Genomic DNA, 16,554 nt, shown 5'->3' with positions numbered 1-16,554 from the left:
TTCCCAGGATAGTAGGCGGGGCCAGGTACGTACGTTCAGTTAGAGCAGAGTTACAGATTAAAAATGTCCAAGGCGAAGCGGTCAAAAGTCTGGTTGTACTTCACAGCAAAATATGCAAACTCAGCAGCAACAAGTGCTTTAAGCTGATACTGTGATACTGTCAAAGGAGGTAACACCTCGAATCCGATGAAACACCTGGCGACGCATAGCGTTTTTTTTTAAAGCCGAGAAATGCGCCGTATTTGATAGCTTGCTGCGAGACCTCACACTGTGCACGTTGGGTGGGTTGCCAGTTATCGGACCCGGAGCAACATCCCCCAAAAACCCGAAGAATAGAGTCCTGGCCCCTAGCCCTGCCAGTGTAGCAGAAATGATGAGGATATTGATGCAGCAGCAGCCGTTCTTCTCTGCGTGAGTCGCTTAATGTTGTTCGAGTGTAATTTACGTTGAGTAGGCTAACCATGTTATTACATTAATGCATGTAAGGTGAACTAACAAACATCATCATAGCTACATGCGGCTGTCCTCTTGTTTGATGGCAGATACTCCCTTCACCCTGGCCAAGAAGGCTAAAATGACCAAAGAAAAAGTGGGAAACAGCTGAACATGAGAGGTTTAGGACAAAGTTTGTGTTTTTTCATTGTTTAAGCACTGCTTCCAGCCAAGAGTGATACCATATATGCCCCATAGCTGCAGAAAAGGCTAACATTGTTATCTTTTTACAAAAAAAACAAACAAACAGCTGAACATGAGAGGTTTTTGGACAAAGTTTGTGTTCTCCATTCTTTAAGCACCGGTTCGAGCACCGTTTAAGCACCGGCACCGTTTCAAAAGTACCGATTTGGCACCGGTATCGGATAAAACCTAAACGATACCCATCCCTAATTAGGGCTGTTCGATATAACGATATATATCGGCTGACGATATAAAAACATCTATCGTTTCATTTTACGCTTTTACTGCAACATTTTTTCCATCGTTTTGATGGTCACTGCAGTGGCTATATTAATTTCTTAAAGTTCTCTCTTTCTCTTATATTTAATATAACCACACTATGAACGGACAAGCGTCTGTGTTTATGCGTTGTTGTTAGCAACAACAACGGTAAAACCACCGCGTATCTGCTTCTTTATTTTTCACACAAACCTTTCACAATAAAGTTCAAGATCCTGTTGAGACTTTTCAAAATAAACTGAATCACGTGAAAGATGCAGAGTATTTACGGATGAGAAGCAAAAAAGAGCCGTCAGGTGCTAAAAAATAAACCTTAGACTGAAACTTTAGAACAGGCAAACTGCAGCACGCCGTGTAATAAATACTCACAAAGAAAACGGTGGCTGTTACAACTTATGTCTAAAAATGTATAGTTTCATGCATCTGTTAAAACGCTCAACTCCAGCTACATGACGCGCAGCTGGAAACACTTCACGCAAGTTGAGCTGCCCGAGATTCACAGAATTTACAGAAAATGTTACATTTTTGTGATTTATATCGATATCGGACGATAGATGATTTAATATCGGGATATGAGATTTTGGTCATATTGCCCAGCCCTACTAAGTATTTCTTCTTCACTCACTATGTGTTTACACAGCAGTCTGCCACAGGCCGCGGGCACCTTGTAATTGTTTATTCAGCCATGAACTTCTCAGCATACCAAAGTATTCTAGAGCCAAATATGAGCCCATCTGTCTGGCAGCTAAAAGTTGGCTGAAACTGAATCATACAACAGTACAATGATCCCAGGCACAACAGCCAATCTACAACAGAATGGCTGAAAAAGTAAAGAAAGACCTTAAATGCATGCATGTAAACTTCAATGAACCGAAGCAACGCTGTAAAGAAGAAAAAAAAATCCTCCACAACGACGTGAGAGACTCACAAACTGAAACGGAAATGATTCCTTCAAGTTATTGCTGTTAAAGGCGCCTCTACAAGCTGCTGAATCGCTGGGGTGTACTTTTCACAGGAGTGTATGTGTTACTTTAAAAGTTTGAGATGGGCCTGTCTAATGTATGGGAGAGCAAATATGTTTGCCGGTGCTGCAGTCATAGTAGCCAACGAATCACAAGGCAAGCTGATAATATACAGCAGAGAGATGGACGTACATCCCAGGTCTGAAAAGTAAAGCCAGTTTACTTGCAGAAACACTTCTGGTTATCTAGAAGTCAGCGGGAAAATAAAAATACTGAAAGGAGGATGATCCAGCTCATTGGCTGATGAGTTGAACTAACTCACTAACTGATAAAGTGGTCAGCCAAAAACATCATCTCAGGGATATAATGGGATTTCGCAAACCTCGGTGATGTCATTGTGGCAATGTCCATCTATTATACTGTTAATGACGCTGACAAAGCTCTGATTAGCAAATAGCATGAACCAAGTTCCATGTTAGTGACTGATATTCATTCACACACAACAGGGTAAACAATCACTGTCATGATCAACTTCACTTTGATGTCAAATGAAACAACCTCACTCTCTCAGTATATTCCCATAACATGATGTGATGGGCTATCGGCACAAACAACACACGTAAATCGAAGCAACACTCATTACAATGGTCTGTGAATACACAACCAATGCAGATGTTCTTGTGTGCAGTCCTCCAAAAGACAAGACTTGTAGCCTCAGATCTAGTACTGCATTTGTGTAGGTACAATACTAGTTGATTGAAAAGTTAGACAAAAGTTGCTGCAGAAACATGAAAGAGAAGGACAGCATAGATGGCCTGAACTGAAATAATCAAACATTTTCTGTCTTCTCCAGTGCACAGGATAGGCTAAAGCCCCAACATCAGCACAAACACCAAGAAGGCCTGTTTCCCTCTTATTACACTACATAGGAGTGACATGTAGAGCAGGGGTGGGCAACTCCAGGCCTCAAGGACCGGTTTTAGTTGTGTCCTTGATCCAACACAGCTGATTTAAATGGCTAAATTAACTCACCAACATGTCTTGAAGTTCTCCAGAGGCCTGGTAATTAACTAGTCATTTGATTCAGGTGTGCTGACCCAGGGTGAGATCTAAAACCTGCAGGACACCGGCCCTCGAGGGCTGGAGTTCCCCACCCCTGATGCAGGTATTGTGTGTGCCATGCCTTTAGTGCTCGATGCAGATCTTTATTAAAATGCACAGTTGTTATTAACAAAACACTGAGGGAACTCAGGAGTGTGAGAACCTGGAGGAGCAGAGATTACAGGGATGCTTACAGCAGTGCAGAGATAATGACTGATAAATCGAATCAAGGCAACTAAAGGGTCTGTTTATAGGCGATGATGAAATGAACTTGTTAGCCTGTGAACGCCGTAATCGCACAGCTCCTCGCACAACGGATAAGAGGTTTAAGTAGACAAGCGGTGTAAGAATAGACAGAATGTTGGGAGCAGGATAATCCTGTTAGAGCAGCCACACAGCAGACATCAAACTCAGACTGATACGGGCTTACAGCAGACACGCTCACGCAGGTAAACACGGTACGAGTGAGGTCACTGTCGTCAGTTTCCTCCTCGACATATCAGCTCCAAATGTAAATGTCTCACTATGCTACCACTCCCGAGGTTAAGCATAGACTGTTTATCTGGCACCCACCTTAGTGAAGGCCCAGTTAGACATTCAGTCTGGTGACTCTTTGATCAGGATCAAAAAGTGATAAAGCCAAAATGTAGTTGTTATTTCATGATAAAAAGATGCATTGCCTAAAAAGAATCTGGATATTTTGTGCATGAGAGGAAAAAAACACCAAACGGTACAAAAAGTGCTTGTTGGCTCTCTGCCAGTAGTGCCCAGGAGTATACCAGATGTAGCCACACAAAAATGTGTAACTGCTCCAGGGTGTCCTGGATCTACCCTAGGACCTCCTCGTGATAGAACATGCAGGGAACACCTCGGCATTCTGGAGGCCTCCTAATCAGATGCCTGAACCACCTCAGCCGACTCCTTTCAGTGTGGAGGAGCAGCGGTCCACTGAGCTGACATGTGTTTCACACACATGAAACAGGAAGCAGATTATTTAGGTTCTATCTACTTAACACACTCACATTCAAGAATCGTGAACATGCACACGATTGTTTGAATGGAAACACATGGATGCACACGTGCACAGTCTCACCCGGAGAGTCCCGAGCAGGTCAGAGAGGCAAATCAGACTGGCAGGATGCCCTGTGAGGGCTTAAGGATGCAGGATGGACTCAGCCTGAAATAACTCAGGTTCTGTGGGGAGTTTATTCTGCAGAGCTGCATTGCTCAGATCAAAGGAGGAATTACTATTTACATTACTTTAATGAAACCAAAAGACAAAATTGGGAGTGAGCAAAACTTCTCCATTTAATTTATACTCACATTTTACTCAGCTCCAATGTTCCCTCTAAGCTGCGCGCATGTGCAATTGCGCACTGCTGGCATGGTCTCTGCGCACAGAAAATCTGTGCTGCGCACAAAAAAAAAATCTAACCTGAATTGAAATTAAAATTAAAACGTTAACAATTCTGTTTTGCAGTGTTAGTCAGTAAGTGACTGGCTGCTCCTGTATGTGTTTAGAACGATGCCGCCTTATCCCATAGTCCAGCCAATGATGCGATTCACATTCGTATATACGCAGCTAATCAACGTTGTTGACAGGCTATGACAGCGTCCTTATGTGGCTGATGTGGAGTGAAGCCACGTTAATGACAACATGTACAACCATTGGAGATGTGAGCAGGACAGACGGAACAATTGACGGAAAAAATGTGGATTTTACACCAGTTTTTAAATTGTGTTGATAGGCCACGTAAAACCAGAGTTATGATAAAATATATATATATATATATATATGCAATGGGGTTTTTTTTCCAACGTTTATATTTACTGCGGGAAGAAACAGTAAAAACTGTGTTTTATAAGGAAAACGCTCAAAAGCACTCCCCGCCTGTGAGCAAAAACAAAAACCCCACCTTTTCCTATTGGTGTAAAAATATACCATGTCGACCAATCAAAACATGGCATTTAGTTGTTTAGAAAGCGGGACGTTTTAGGAGTGACGGCGGTGTTTTGAGATGTGAGACATTTGCGACGTTTAGCGCAAATCTTGTGTCGTTAGTGTGTAGTGTAGTCAATAGTTTTGTTGTGTGTGTCAGAACAATGAGGCGACTGCTGAATGTTACAGGTGTTACAGCAGTGATACATCTCCTGTTGTCAGGCCTGCATCAGGCTGTTGTTCTCCTTTATCTCATAGTGGACAGAAATTGTTTTTTGGAGTGGCACAAATAATTTGTGTGGCATCAGATTTGATGCAGAACAGCTGATTGTTCTGTAAATGTTGTGTAAATTTTTCTGTTTGAAATGTTTTTTAAAAAACCGCTTTGGCTGCATTTTTAGGTAAACAGCTGCAGTCACTATACAGGGTGGGCCATTTATATGGATACACCGGAATAAAATGGGAATGGTTGGTGATATTAAGAGGATTGTCAATGCAACCCTCTTCTCCCACTCTTCACACACTGATAGCAACGCCGCAGGAGAAATGCCAGGGTAATCAATTGGGCAACATTGGTCATTATATACTGTATTTTGCAGACAGAGTTACAGGACTCTCTCCGAGACCACAGACTCATACTCATAATACGAGTCAGAGCTTTATAAAGAAAAAAAAGAAAAAAAAGAAAGAAAGAAAGTTGTGTTTTCAAAATTGGAGTTCAAGTGACTTTTACTTCCAATAGTGTTAACATACTACACAGATCATGAAGATTTGTTTAAATTTGTTTAGAGGGCTCTAAATAAAAGCTCTAAATAAAATAAAAAAAATAAATAAAACACCTGTTTTTAAGGTTTTGTAGTGAGCAGCCCTTTGATAAGTGCCTTGCTGACTAGCTGCCAGCTATTATTAGCTTGTGGCCACATGTGCAAGCTAGAGCAGAGCTACAAGGTAATTAGCGCAACAGATTGTGAAGTATTACACAGCTGTTTACACAGCAGGTCACCATTCACTTAAACTCTAACTTGTTTTTAGTTGCTAAACAGATATCAACCCATTCCAGCTAATAAACATGATAAAATTAGGCTGAAAAATCTTATCGGCTGTTTCTTGGCAACACTAGATGCTAGCTGTTTACTACGTGAAGGATTCACTCTGCAGTTTGTACAGCCTCTTCTCCTCCAGGCACTAAATAAAAAGGAGATCTTTACTCTTTAAAACTGGGTAAGTACGGTATAATTTAAAATAGTTTATTGTTGGTAAAGAACATGAAAAATCCAAATCATTCACTCATTCAAAGACTTTTCCTGGATCAGTCATACAAATATTTTTATAGTCAAACTAGTTAAGAGTCTAAAATCTCAATTAAGATTACGCCAAAGTACTTATTTTTAAAGTGCTGATGGTAAACAGTTGCCCCCAAAAGAAGTAAAACATAAACCCCAACATATGGCAAGGTCTGACAGACAGTTCGACTCGGGAACTTTTTAAAATCTTCAGCGCTTTGTAAGCATGTATAATTTGATGATACAGCATGCAATGGTAACAGTAATGATCATATTTACCTCTAATTTTATGACACACTGAGTTGAAACTGATTTTCTCTGAAAACACACTACACAAAGAAACACAACATTGCGTGTCAACAGGAACGGGCTTTATCCACTGAAAAGATGTCACCTTTTGATGATGTGCCTTACGCTGTATTTGATCTGTAAGCCGGGGCTTACTCTTCGGTCCTGAGTCCTGACGTCTGCTTGGAGGTACAGTCACTCCTGACATTTGGCCATGTTTGCTGGCATCACAAGCCAACCGTGATGGGGTTAGCAGCTTGCACTGGAAGCGTTTGCTTGTTTAAAGTAAACACTTGATGATTTAATAGCTATCTGTGGCAGCAGGGAAGTGTTGCTTCTCACAGAAGGGCAGCCAGATTAGCAAGACGTTTAGAAGAGGTTCGAGCGTTTAGAAGAGGGTTGTGAAGTAGTGGGAAAAGTATCTACATGTTTTCTTTCATAAAGGCTCAAGGCTCATTAACTAGTAATGTTATATATTTGAAGTCACACAGATGTAAATAATATGAAATAAGAAATTTGAGTTTTCAAGTCTATAGTTCTCTAGCTATTTGCATTATAGTAATTCTGCTATGGTTTTCCAGACTGTTAACACTAGTGAGTAAAGATGAGTCCGATGCTGAGAGAAAGCAAGAAAAGAAGGGAGTAGACAGAAGCTCAGCAGATGTTCACTGAGTCCTTGATTTTACTGAGGAGGCAAATAAGAAACATATCAGTGATAAACCTACAAGATAGAGACTGAACTGTTGCTGAACTGGGCTGATCTTGTGCAAGAATCTTGGACTGACTACTGGCTCCACTCCATCCCTCCACAAATTTAAAAATATTAAATCTCAAGAGTCCCATCTCCTGGTTAAATAAACGTTAAGAGCTGAAAAACAAAATATGAATACAGAGGAATCTTCACCAAAAACAGAACTGTTAGAACAACTTAATTATAATTGTATTATGTCAACTAGAACACATGATTTAATTACGGTTTTTTTTTTTAATTAACTCTGTCAGATCAGCCCAGCAGATTTCAGTTACACACAATGCACAAGTGTGCTTTCACTTAAATAAAAACAGCAACAAAATTAGAGTAATTTCAAGTTATAGATAGAAACCCAGCAAATACACCACCATCACCAAAGCAGAAGACTGAATTAGAATCATTTAAAACACTGCACTAACTACAACCAAAATATCTCTTTTTATAATGTGTCTTAATATGTGCTGAATTGTTGATAAAAAAAAAAATCTGCCAGGAAGGGAGATGCTTGTGTCAAAGTGTTACAGTTCAGGAATTTCTTTTCTTTTCTCCCTAAATACGTCTGGTACTCGGGTCAACATCTGTTACTTAAAAAAACAGAGTGGATATATTTAGCAGAGGAACAGCTGGGTGATAATATCCAACCTCCTGGAGCATTAGACTTTAAAAACACAGGCTGTCCTCTGTAAAGTATTTTCCTAGGAATCAACAGTTTAAACTATTGCTTGGGAAAATTACATAGAAACTACTGGTTCACTGCATTATGATCAACCATACACGAATGCCAAGCAGATCACAATTGTCACTCTGTAATCCGTTACTTGACGCAGTCCTGCCTTTAGTAGTAGAGGAGCAGAGCCAACAGGAAAGCTGCCAGGTCCCAATGTTCTGTGTTTTCATTAGCAGGGTTAACTAGAGCTAAGTCACTGTGTGTACAAGGCTGGAGGCAGGCTTTAAAGAGCTGCGTAGACAGCCAGTCAATGCATGTGCTGTGTAGTGTTGGGCATTTTGGCTCGTATCTCGCCCTGCTGCGATAATCAGCTGAGAAAAGAGAACATCTTTTTCTGAGAGGTCATGCTAACATCTGATTTGTCACATGGGTTAGAGCAGGAAGATGAAAGAAGAAGTGGAGAAGGAAAAAAAACACAAGAAGAAGGGAAAAAAGGTCAGGAGCAAATCAAAGAAAGCCAAAGAGAAGATGAAATGAAAAAATCAATACAGAGAAGTACAAAAAGCCTCAAATTTGTTTTGTTCAACAAGCAAACTATCTGCTTCTCTAGTCTGATGTTATTGGTAATTTCAGGGTCTAAAAAGTTGCTTCAGTTTCCATAAACACAAACAGTGAAACACCATTAAGAGTTAAAAACAGTCCAAATTCTTTCAGCTCCAATAAAAAGATTAATGTGGCTCCCAGGTGTGACAATAAACTTTAACATCTAGTCATCCTTAAAAAAAAGGATCTATGATGTTTAGAGGGGCTAGAAGTTTGGTCCCAGTAACACGGTCCAGGTCTAAGGACCAGTTGGTGAACATCTGGCAACCACTGGTCGTTAAGCAAAAAGTGTGTATTCCTCTGGGATTATGTATTCCCTGAGTGCTATTAACACAGGCCTTAATGCCAGTCACCATCCCCCCCAGCAACTGCTGGTTACCAGAGGAAATTATGTAGTGGTTGCTGGCAGTTGCTAGTGTGAAATTGATCGCAAACAGCAAAAAGCCGGCAATCACTTGCTAACTAGTTGGGGAATGCACACCTATTTATGCCACCTATTTGAGGTTATAAGATGATCGCTGATTGGTTTCTGGGTTTGTGTGACTGAGGCCTTGACAGGAAGCCAGCTAGCTAGCTAGAACTTTGCTATAAATTGCTATAAATCTGGAAGTAAATGAAGATGGAAAACCAAATATCAGTGATGTTTGGAGGGTTAGTGAAGTTGGGTTATAGTTGGTTAGTAGGAGAGCTTTGGTTAGACTAATATAAACTATTGCTAATATAAACTAATGCGGCAAACCGCCGTTAGCGAGTTATGGTGGATTGCCCCGTGCGTGGGTCGATCCGCCATAACTCGCTAACCGAGGTTTGCCAAGTTAATGCAGTTATGGCGTTAACGTCATTTTAACGAGATTAACACTGACAACACTAATATAAAAACATGAGCACTGGGTAGGATGAAGGTTAAATTGTCTTCAATAAACGTAAACGCTGAGGGTCCTTGATTGGCACATTCAAACGCCATCATATAACAGGGAGGAGACACCAAAAATGGACTTTTTCGTACATCTGAGATGAGCCCATCTGCAACATAAGGTTAGTCATTACCATGTTGATTGGTTTGGATTACTGGCTATGAAAAAGTCCTTAATGGTCTAAACCTTAGTAGGCCTCTGTGTGATTATTCCATAAGCTCTTCAATGTTTTGTTTCCAAGGCTGTAGTGTGCACTGTAATTTTTAAAATCTCAGTCGAATGATGTGCTACGCATGAATAGCGCCAATAAAAAGTAGAGGCAGAGAATGATGACCAAATACGGGGCTTGAGTCTACAAGAAAAACAACAGAGCAGCATGTTAAAAATACAAGCGTCTCATCCAACACAGCAAACGCTTTGACTTGGAGAAAGTGTTGTTATCGCATTGCTTAACAAAAAGATTGCCAGCACCATAGCCCCAGGAAATTAAAAGTATTATTTGATCTGCAGAGATGAGACTCTGTATATCTTTTACTCTTTTTAACCACAATGGCAAGGTGGCAGTTCAAAAGAAATGTGGAGGAAATCAAAGCAGAAAGTCACGGGTCCCCTCAGAAAATTCAAAGGCTTGAAGAAATATGAAACCTTCCTCCATTTCTGCTGAGAATGGAAATCACGTTTAGAACTGGATAATATCTGATCTGGCAAAAATAATCAGATTTCATACTACTTCACACCGAAGGCCAAGTGGACTCAGACTCAAAAGAGCAGGCTTTCATGGACTTAACTAAATACTCCAAAAGAGGGGTGTGAGGAAGCACACATGCCACAAATGTAGATCAAAGATCCAAAAACCAATCCATAATATCCAAAAGTTCCAGATTCAAATCCCTTTTCCACTTTGTTTGTACCCAGAAAAACACAATTATAAAAAATAATGTGTGCAAATGGGGTTCTTCATTTTGTTAGTCTAACTTTGTTAGTTTCTTTGTGTTTTTGGTTTAAATGTAATCATTTGTTGCAAAAAAAATCCCAAACATATTGTAGATGATACTTATAACTCTACTAAAGAAGTTAAACTTGCAGTTTGTTCATTCATTATTCACTTGCGGTTATAAAAACAATGAAGCACCAGCTAAGTGAAACTTCCAGGATTTAGAGTTCATTCCTGATCCACTCGTTCTTTTTAAACAGTGTTTCAAGTATGTGTGGCCATTAGTGGTTAGTGGTGGTAAAAGCCACTGGACTCCAGTGGTGTATGTGGTTATGTAGCTTCAGCGGACAGAAGGGACATTGTGTTTGATGATAATATTTAGCGTAACAGCCTGTGGGGAAACACATTCACAGTTTATAGCCGCAGACGGGATCGTGTTTACCCAATTCTATGGTTTGGGGTTTCATGAACTCACCTCGCTCTTTTTTTTCCTTTGAAAAGGAGTCAAACTTCCTGCGCAGAGATTTTCTTCGCTTGTGAGTTTCTGTGGGAAGAAAGAAAAGGTCACAGTCAATACAGTTTGTGGTGCTCAAGTATGTGTTTGCTTTAGTTTGAACAATGAAGTCTGTGTCACAGTCGGTCTGGGATGTCTGTCTTTTGTTACTGTTGTACATCAATGAGATGTGCCCATCACCAGCTTTTATCTGTACATGAACCCAAATACTACCATCCATCCATCCATTGTGTACTCCTTACTATAGAGTGAATTAGTTTAGTTTTACTTCATTTCCACTGTAGATTTGCTTTTTGTTTCAGCAGTCTGTATTAAATAGAAAAAAGTCTTTATTTCTGAAAATTATTTAGTTTTTGTAATTTTTCTATTAGTTTTAGATTTTTTTCTCTTTTTATAATATGATGTGTGTTGATCAGGGAAAGAGTTACAAAGTTCAGAACAAGTTTCATGACCCACGGAGAGAACACTAAACCCCCAAAAAAACTGTGTATCTAAAACCCAGCATTTAAAATTTTTAACTAAATAAATTTCTAACAGTGTTACAGCATTATGTAAAATTGTCACAATTTTTAATGTACTAATTTCTGATTATGAATAATTATGAATTTTCCTTTTCTGGTGGGTTTTTTAAAACCTGATTGGTGTATTGACTGTCCTCGTCTGCTTCCCTGTATATAAAAGAAGTATTTCATTGGGACATTAAATTAGATTTAGGCTTTAAACAGCACTCGTTTGGATTTGTGTACATGAACACGAACTAATTAATTATATTTTAATGAGTCAAAGGAGCTTGCAAAGAAAAGCGTCTGGACTTCTTTAAGTTGCTTGAAGACGTTTCACCTCTCATCCGAGAAGCTTCTTCAGTTCTAAGGTCAAATGGTGGAGAGTCCCAGATATAAACCTAGTGGGAGTAACCCCCCACAGAGGGACAAAAGGACCCCTGATGATCCTCTAATCGCCTGAGCCAAGGTGTGAAACTGGGTGTGGGTCCCAATCAGCCAGAGTTTCGGGTGTGTTCATTGTGAAACCTGGCCCCACCTTATCATGCGAATTCCTGAGGTCAGATGGCCCAGGATGTGAGTGGGCGTTAAGGCATCTGGGAAGGGATCTCAAAACTGGATTATAGATGGCAGAGAGTTGGTGTCGTAAACCCCCGCCTCTGTTCAAAGATGGTCGCTCACAGTGGACATAGATGGCTTCTTTCACTCCTCTTTCAAACCATCTGTCCTCTCTGTCCAAAATGTGAACATTGGCATCCTCGAAAGAGTGTCCTTTATCCTTAAGATGCAGATGGACTGCTAAGTCTGTGTTTTGGAGTTTTGTCTTTCGGGTGAACCAGTTTTTGTCTGAGCGTGTTGCTGGGTCTGAAATGCACCGGGATGTCATGCTTGGAGAAAACTCTCCTGAGTTTCTCTGATACACCGGCTACATAGGGGATGACAATGTTGTTGCGTCTGTCCTTCTTATCCTCCCTCGCTGGTGTCTGGTCTTCTTTTCTGTGCCTCTTTGCTGACTTTAAGAACGCCCATTTAGGATAGCTGCACGTTTTGAGTGCTTCCTTTACATGTGTGTGTTCCTTCTTTTTCCTTCAGGCTTAGAGGGAACATGTTCTGCCCGGTGGTGTTGGGTCCTAATTACTCCAAGTTTGTGTTCCAAAGGGTGATGGGAGTCAAAGAGGAGGTACTGGTCCGTGTGTGTGGGCTTCCGGTAAACTTAGATGTTGAGTTTGCCATTCTCTTCAATGTGCACAGCGCAGTCCAGGAAAGGCAAACAGTTGTCCTTTGTGTCTTCCCTGGTGAACTTGATGTTTTTATCCACAGCATTAATGTGCGCAGTGAAGGATTCCACTTCTTGTGTCTTGATTTTGACCCAGGTGTCGTCCACATATCTGTACCAGTGGCTGGGTACTCTTCCTTTGAAAGAGCCAAGAGCCTTCCTTTCCACTTCCTCCATGTAAAGGTTGGCTACAATAGGTGACACGGGGGAGCCCATGGCACAGCCATGTTTTTGTCTGTAAAAGCCTTCGTTGTACTTGAAATATGTAGTGGTGACGCAGAGGTCTAACAGTGTGCAGATCTGATCGGGTGTGAAGTTGGTCCTGTCCTCCAAGAAGCTGTCTTCTTGTAGTCGTTTTCTGACAGTCTCCACGGCCTCTGTGGTGGGTATGCAAGTGAAAAGAGAGACTTCACCGACAAGGTCCAGAAACTTACCCTGGATCCAGATGAAACCATGGTGTCCTTTGATGTAGTCTCTCTTTTCACTTGCATACCCACCACGGAGGCCGTGGAGACTGTCAAAAAACGACTACAAGAAGACAGCTCCTTGGAGGACAGGACCAACTTCACACCCGATCAGATCTGCACACTGTTAGACCTCTGCCTCACCACTACATATTTCAAATACAACGAAGGCTTCTACAGACAAAAACATGGCTGTGCCATGGGCTCCCCCGTGTCACCTATTGTAGCCAACCTTTACATGGAGGAAGTGGAAAGGAAGGCTCTTGGCTCTTTCAAAGGAAGAGTACCCAGCCACTGGTACAGATATGTAGACGACACCTGGGTCAAAATCAAGACACAAGAAGTGGAATCCTTCACTGCGCACATTAACGCTGTGGATAAAAACATCAAGTTCACCAGGGAAGACACAAAGGACAACTGTTTGCCTTTCCTGGACTGCGCTGTGCACTTTGAAGAGAACGGCAAACTCAACATCTAAGTTTACCGGAAGCCCACACACACGGACCAGTACCTCCTGTTCGACTCCCATCACCCTCTGGAACACAAACTTGGAGTAATTAGGACCCTACACCACCGGGCAGAACATGTTCCCTCTAAACCTGAAGGAAAAAGAAGGAACACACACATGTAAAGGAAGCACTCAAAACGTGCAGCTATCCTAAATGGGCGTTCTTAAAGTCAGCAAAGAGGTACAAAAAAGAAGATCAGACACCAGCGAGGGAGGATAAGAAGGACAGACGCAACAACATTGTCATCCCCTATGTAGCCGGTGTATCAGAGAAACTCAGGAGAGTTTTCTCCAAGCATGACATCCCGGTGCATTTCAGACCCAGCAACACGCTCAGACAGAAACTGGTTCACCCGAAAGACAAAACGCCAAAACACAAACTTAACAATGTGGCGTATGCTGTACAGTGCAGCGAGGAATGCTCAGACCTCTACATTGGAGAGACCAAACAGCCACTTCACAAGCGCATGGCACAACACAGAAGAGCCACCTCCACAGGACAAGACTCAGCAGTCCATATGCATCTTAAGGATAAAGGACACTCTTTCGAGGATGCCAATGTTCACATTTTGGACAGAGAGGACAGATGGTTTGAAAGAGGAGTGAAAGAAGCCATCTATGTCCACTGTGAGCGACCATCTTTGAACAGAGGCGGGGGTTTACGACACCAACTCTCTGCCATCTATAATCCAGTTTTGAGTTCCCTTCCCAGACGCCTTAACGCCCACTCACATCCTGGGCCATCTGATCTCAGGAATTCGCATGATAAGGTGGGGCCAGGTTTCACAATGAACTCACCCGAAACTCTGGCTGATTGGGACCCACGCCCAGTTTCCCACCTTGGCTCAGGCGATTAGAGGATCATCAGGGGGTCCTTTTGTCCCTCTGTGGGGGGATACTCCCACTAGGTTTATATCTGGGACTCTCCACCATTTGACCTTAGAACTGAAGAAGCTTCTCGGATGAGAGGTGAAACGTCTTCAAGCAACTTAAAGAAGTCCAGACGCTTTTCTTTGCAAGCTCCTTTGACTACGATGACCTGGATGACTGAGAACCTTCACAGATATATTTTAATGAATATTTTATGAGACCAGGCTGGTATATCAAAGGTATGTGGTGGAGTAAGTATAAATGTATTAAATCCATACTTATAACCTTGATCATGGAAGTAATATGTCCTTTTAAACAGACACCACCAATCAGGCTCACCCTCAATACGACATTTACTTTTTCTTTTCCTCTTCATCTCACTTGTTATCTTCTGCTTTCACCTCTTCCTCAGTTCCAAGACAAGAGCAGAACCTTTTCAATAGACTGAGTCTGTTTAGTGTTTTGGAATAGCCCACTCTGTCTAATGGCCCTTGACATGCTGGATGAAGGGAGATTTGTTGTTGCATGTGTGTATCTATAAGTAAGATACAAAGAGAGGTAAATAAATCGAGGAAAAGTGTTTTGAAGATAATAAGTGATTGTAAAAAAATGCCAAAACACAAAATGAGCTCTGCCAAAAAAGATTTTAAGACTGAAATCTACTTTAGTATGAGAAAAAAGGATGGAGAAAAGATTTATGATGTTCCTTGAAAATTCAATTTAAGGCGACACAGTACGACTACGCGCCTGTTTTTTCATGCAATTTAAATTTTGACATTTTAAATATATTTTACATAAATGTATTTGTGACCAAAATACAGATATTGTTTAGTAAAGCTTCACGATCGTACCCCCCACCATGCCTCGTAATTTCATAAAAGAAATGAAATCATCGTATTATAGTCAAGATTACTGATTGTTTACTGATTTAAATTTTTACACCTAATACTTACACTGGCAAGCTAGCTTAATACATGATAGCTGATTGCTATACAGCTTTCTTTTTGGCTCCTGACAGTATTTCTTCTTCTTCTTCTTCAAAAAAAAAACAACCTCTGTTTAAACTCTATGTCAACTAAAAGACAAAAACAACCATTTCAGTTACCTTAAGGTGCTTTATATTGTAATGCAAAGACTGTATAGACTCCTACACTTTCTATAAAGGTCTTGGCTCATATTTGGATAGATGTAAAACCTCATTTTCATAAATTTCATAAAACTGACAATGCAAACATTTGAGTGTACCTAATAATTTGGGGAAGATCTCTGATTAAATGTTTACCCTGCCTGGGTTTTTCCCCTTAACTTCAGTCAGAGCTGAAAAACAACCACTGCTGACATTTCTACTTCCTCTTCGCACTTTTTTAATAAAATACTGTGAACTACATCCCCAAAACAGAAAATCTGACGGTGTGTATGTTTTGTTACAAGTGGGATATTTTTTATTTTTAGGAACTCTACAGCCTCACACTCTGGCTTGTGTGGACGAAGCCTTTGTTTGCTTTAGCAAAGCTGCTGTTTAGAAATCACTAATTCAAAGTCAGACCTTTTCCCTATTAAGGAATCACTGCTGTTACCTTCATGGCAAGTAATGCTGCCCGGCCTGTTTGCGGCACTTTAAAGTACGGACATTCTTTTCCCTCTTTTTTCCTGCTTTAATCAAAAAAAATAAGAAAAAAAATGAAAGTAGCAGGGAGCAAATGAAGACTGCTGTGTGCTGCTGGGATAAAGAGGTCAAATTCTCATGACTGCAGGAAATTAAAGTTTATTTCCAAAGCACACAGCCCCTCCCATTGAACGCATGCCTCATCCAGCTGAGGCTGATCTGCTACTGATGAGTGTGTGCATGTACATGTGTATGATTACATAATGCACATTCACAGGGAGATAAGGTGACAGACAAGACAAAAACAAAGAGGGGATAAACAGCCCAGGCTTTGATGTTTAAAAGACTCTGCTACCTTCCTGCGCTCCGACTGAAGATGTTTGACGGAGGAAATCAAGGAAAATGATGCATTCAATGTCA

At 41.0% G+C, this 16,554-nt stretch overlaps 1 protein-coding gene across 3 annotated transcripts in view; it reads right to left on the bottom strand.

Moving 5' to 3' along the window:
* arhgap36 (Rho GTPase activating protein 36) overlaps positions 1 to 16,554 on the bottom strand; it is an 82,043-nt gene that overhangs the window by 13,317 nt on the left and 52,172 nt on the right. For all 3 annotated transcript variants that reach the window (XM_086276577.1, XM_086276586.1, XM_086276567.1), the window contains one exon: positions 10,872 to 10,940. In XM_086276577.1, coding sequence (XP_086132703.1) covers positions 10,872 to 10,940 — 69 coding nt within the window. The remainder of the gene's footprint in view (positions 1 to 10,871; positions 10,941 to 16,554) is intronic.

Source organism: Aulonocara sp. 'chitande type north' Nkhata Bay, linkage group LG3, assembly GCF_057382095.1.
Source record: "Aulonocara sp. 'chitande type north' Nkhata Bay isolate Kocher_YH1m ecotype deep benthic linkage group LG3, A_spYH_male_GT1.1, whole genome shotgun sequence".
In the NCBI taxonomy this organism is placed as follows: Eukaryota; Metazoa; Chordata; class Actinopteri; order Cichliformes; family Cichlidae; genus Aulonocara; species Aulonocara sp. 'chitande type north' Nkhata Bay.
Note: the sequence above shows the minus strand (reverse complement) of the source record. Positions and strands in the feature narration are given on the sequence as shown.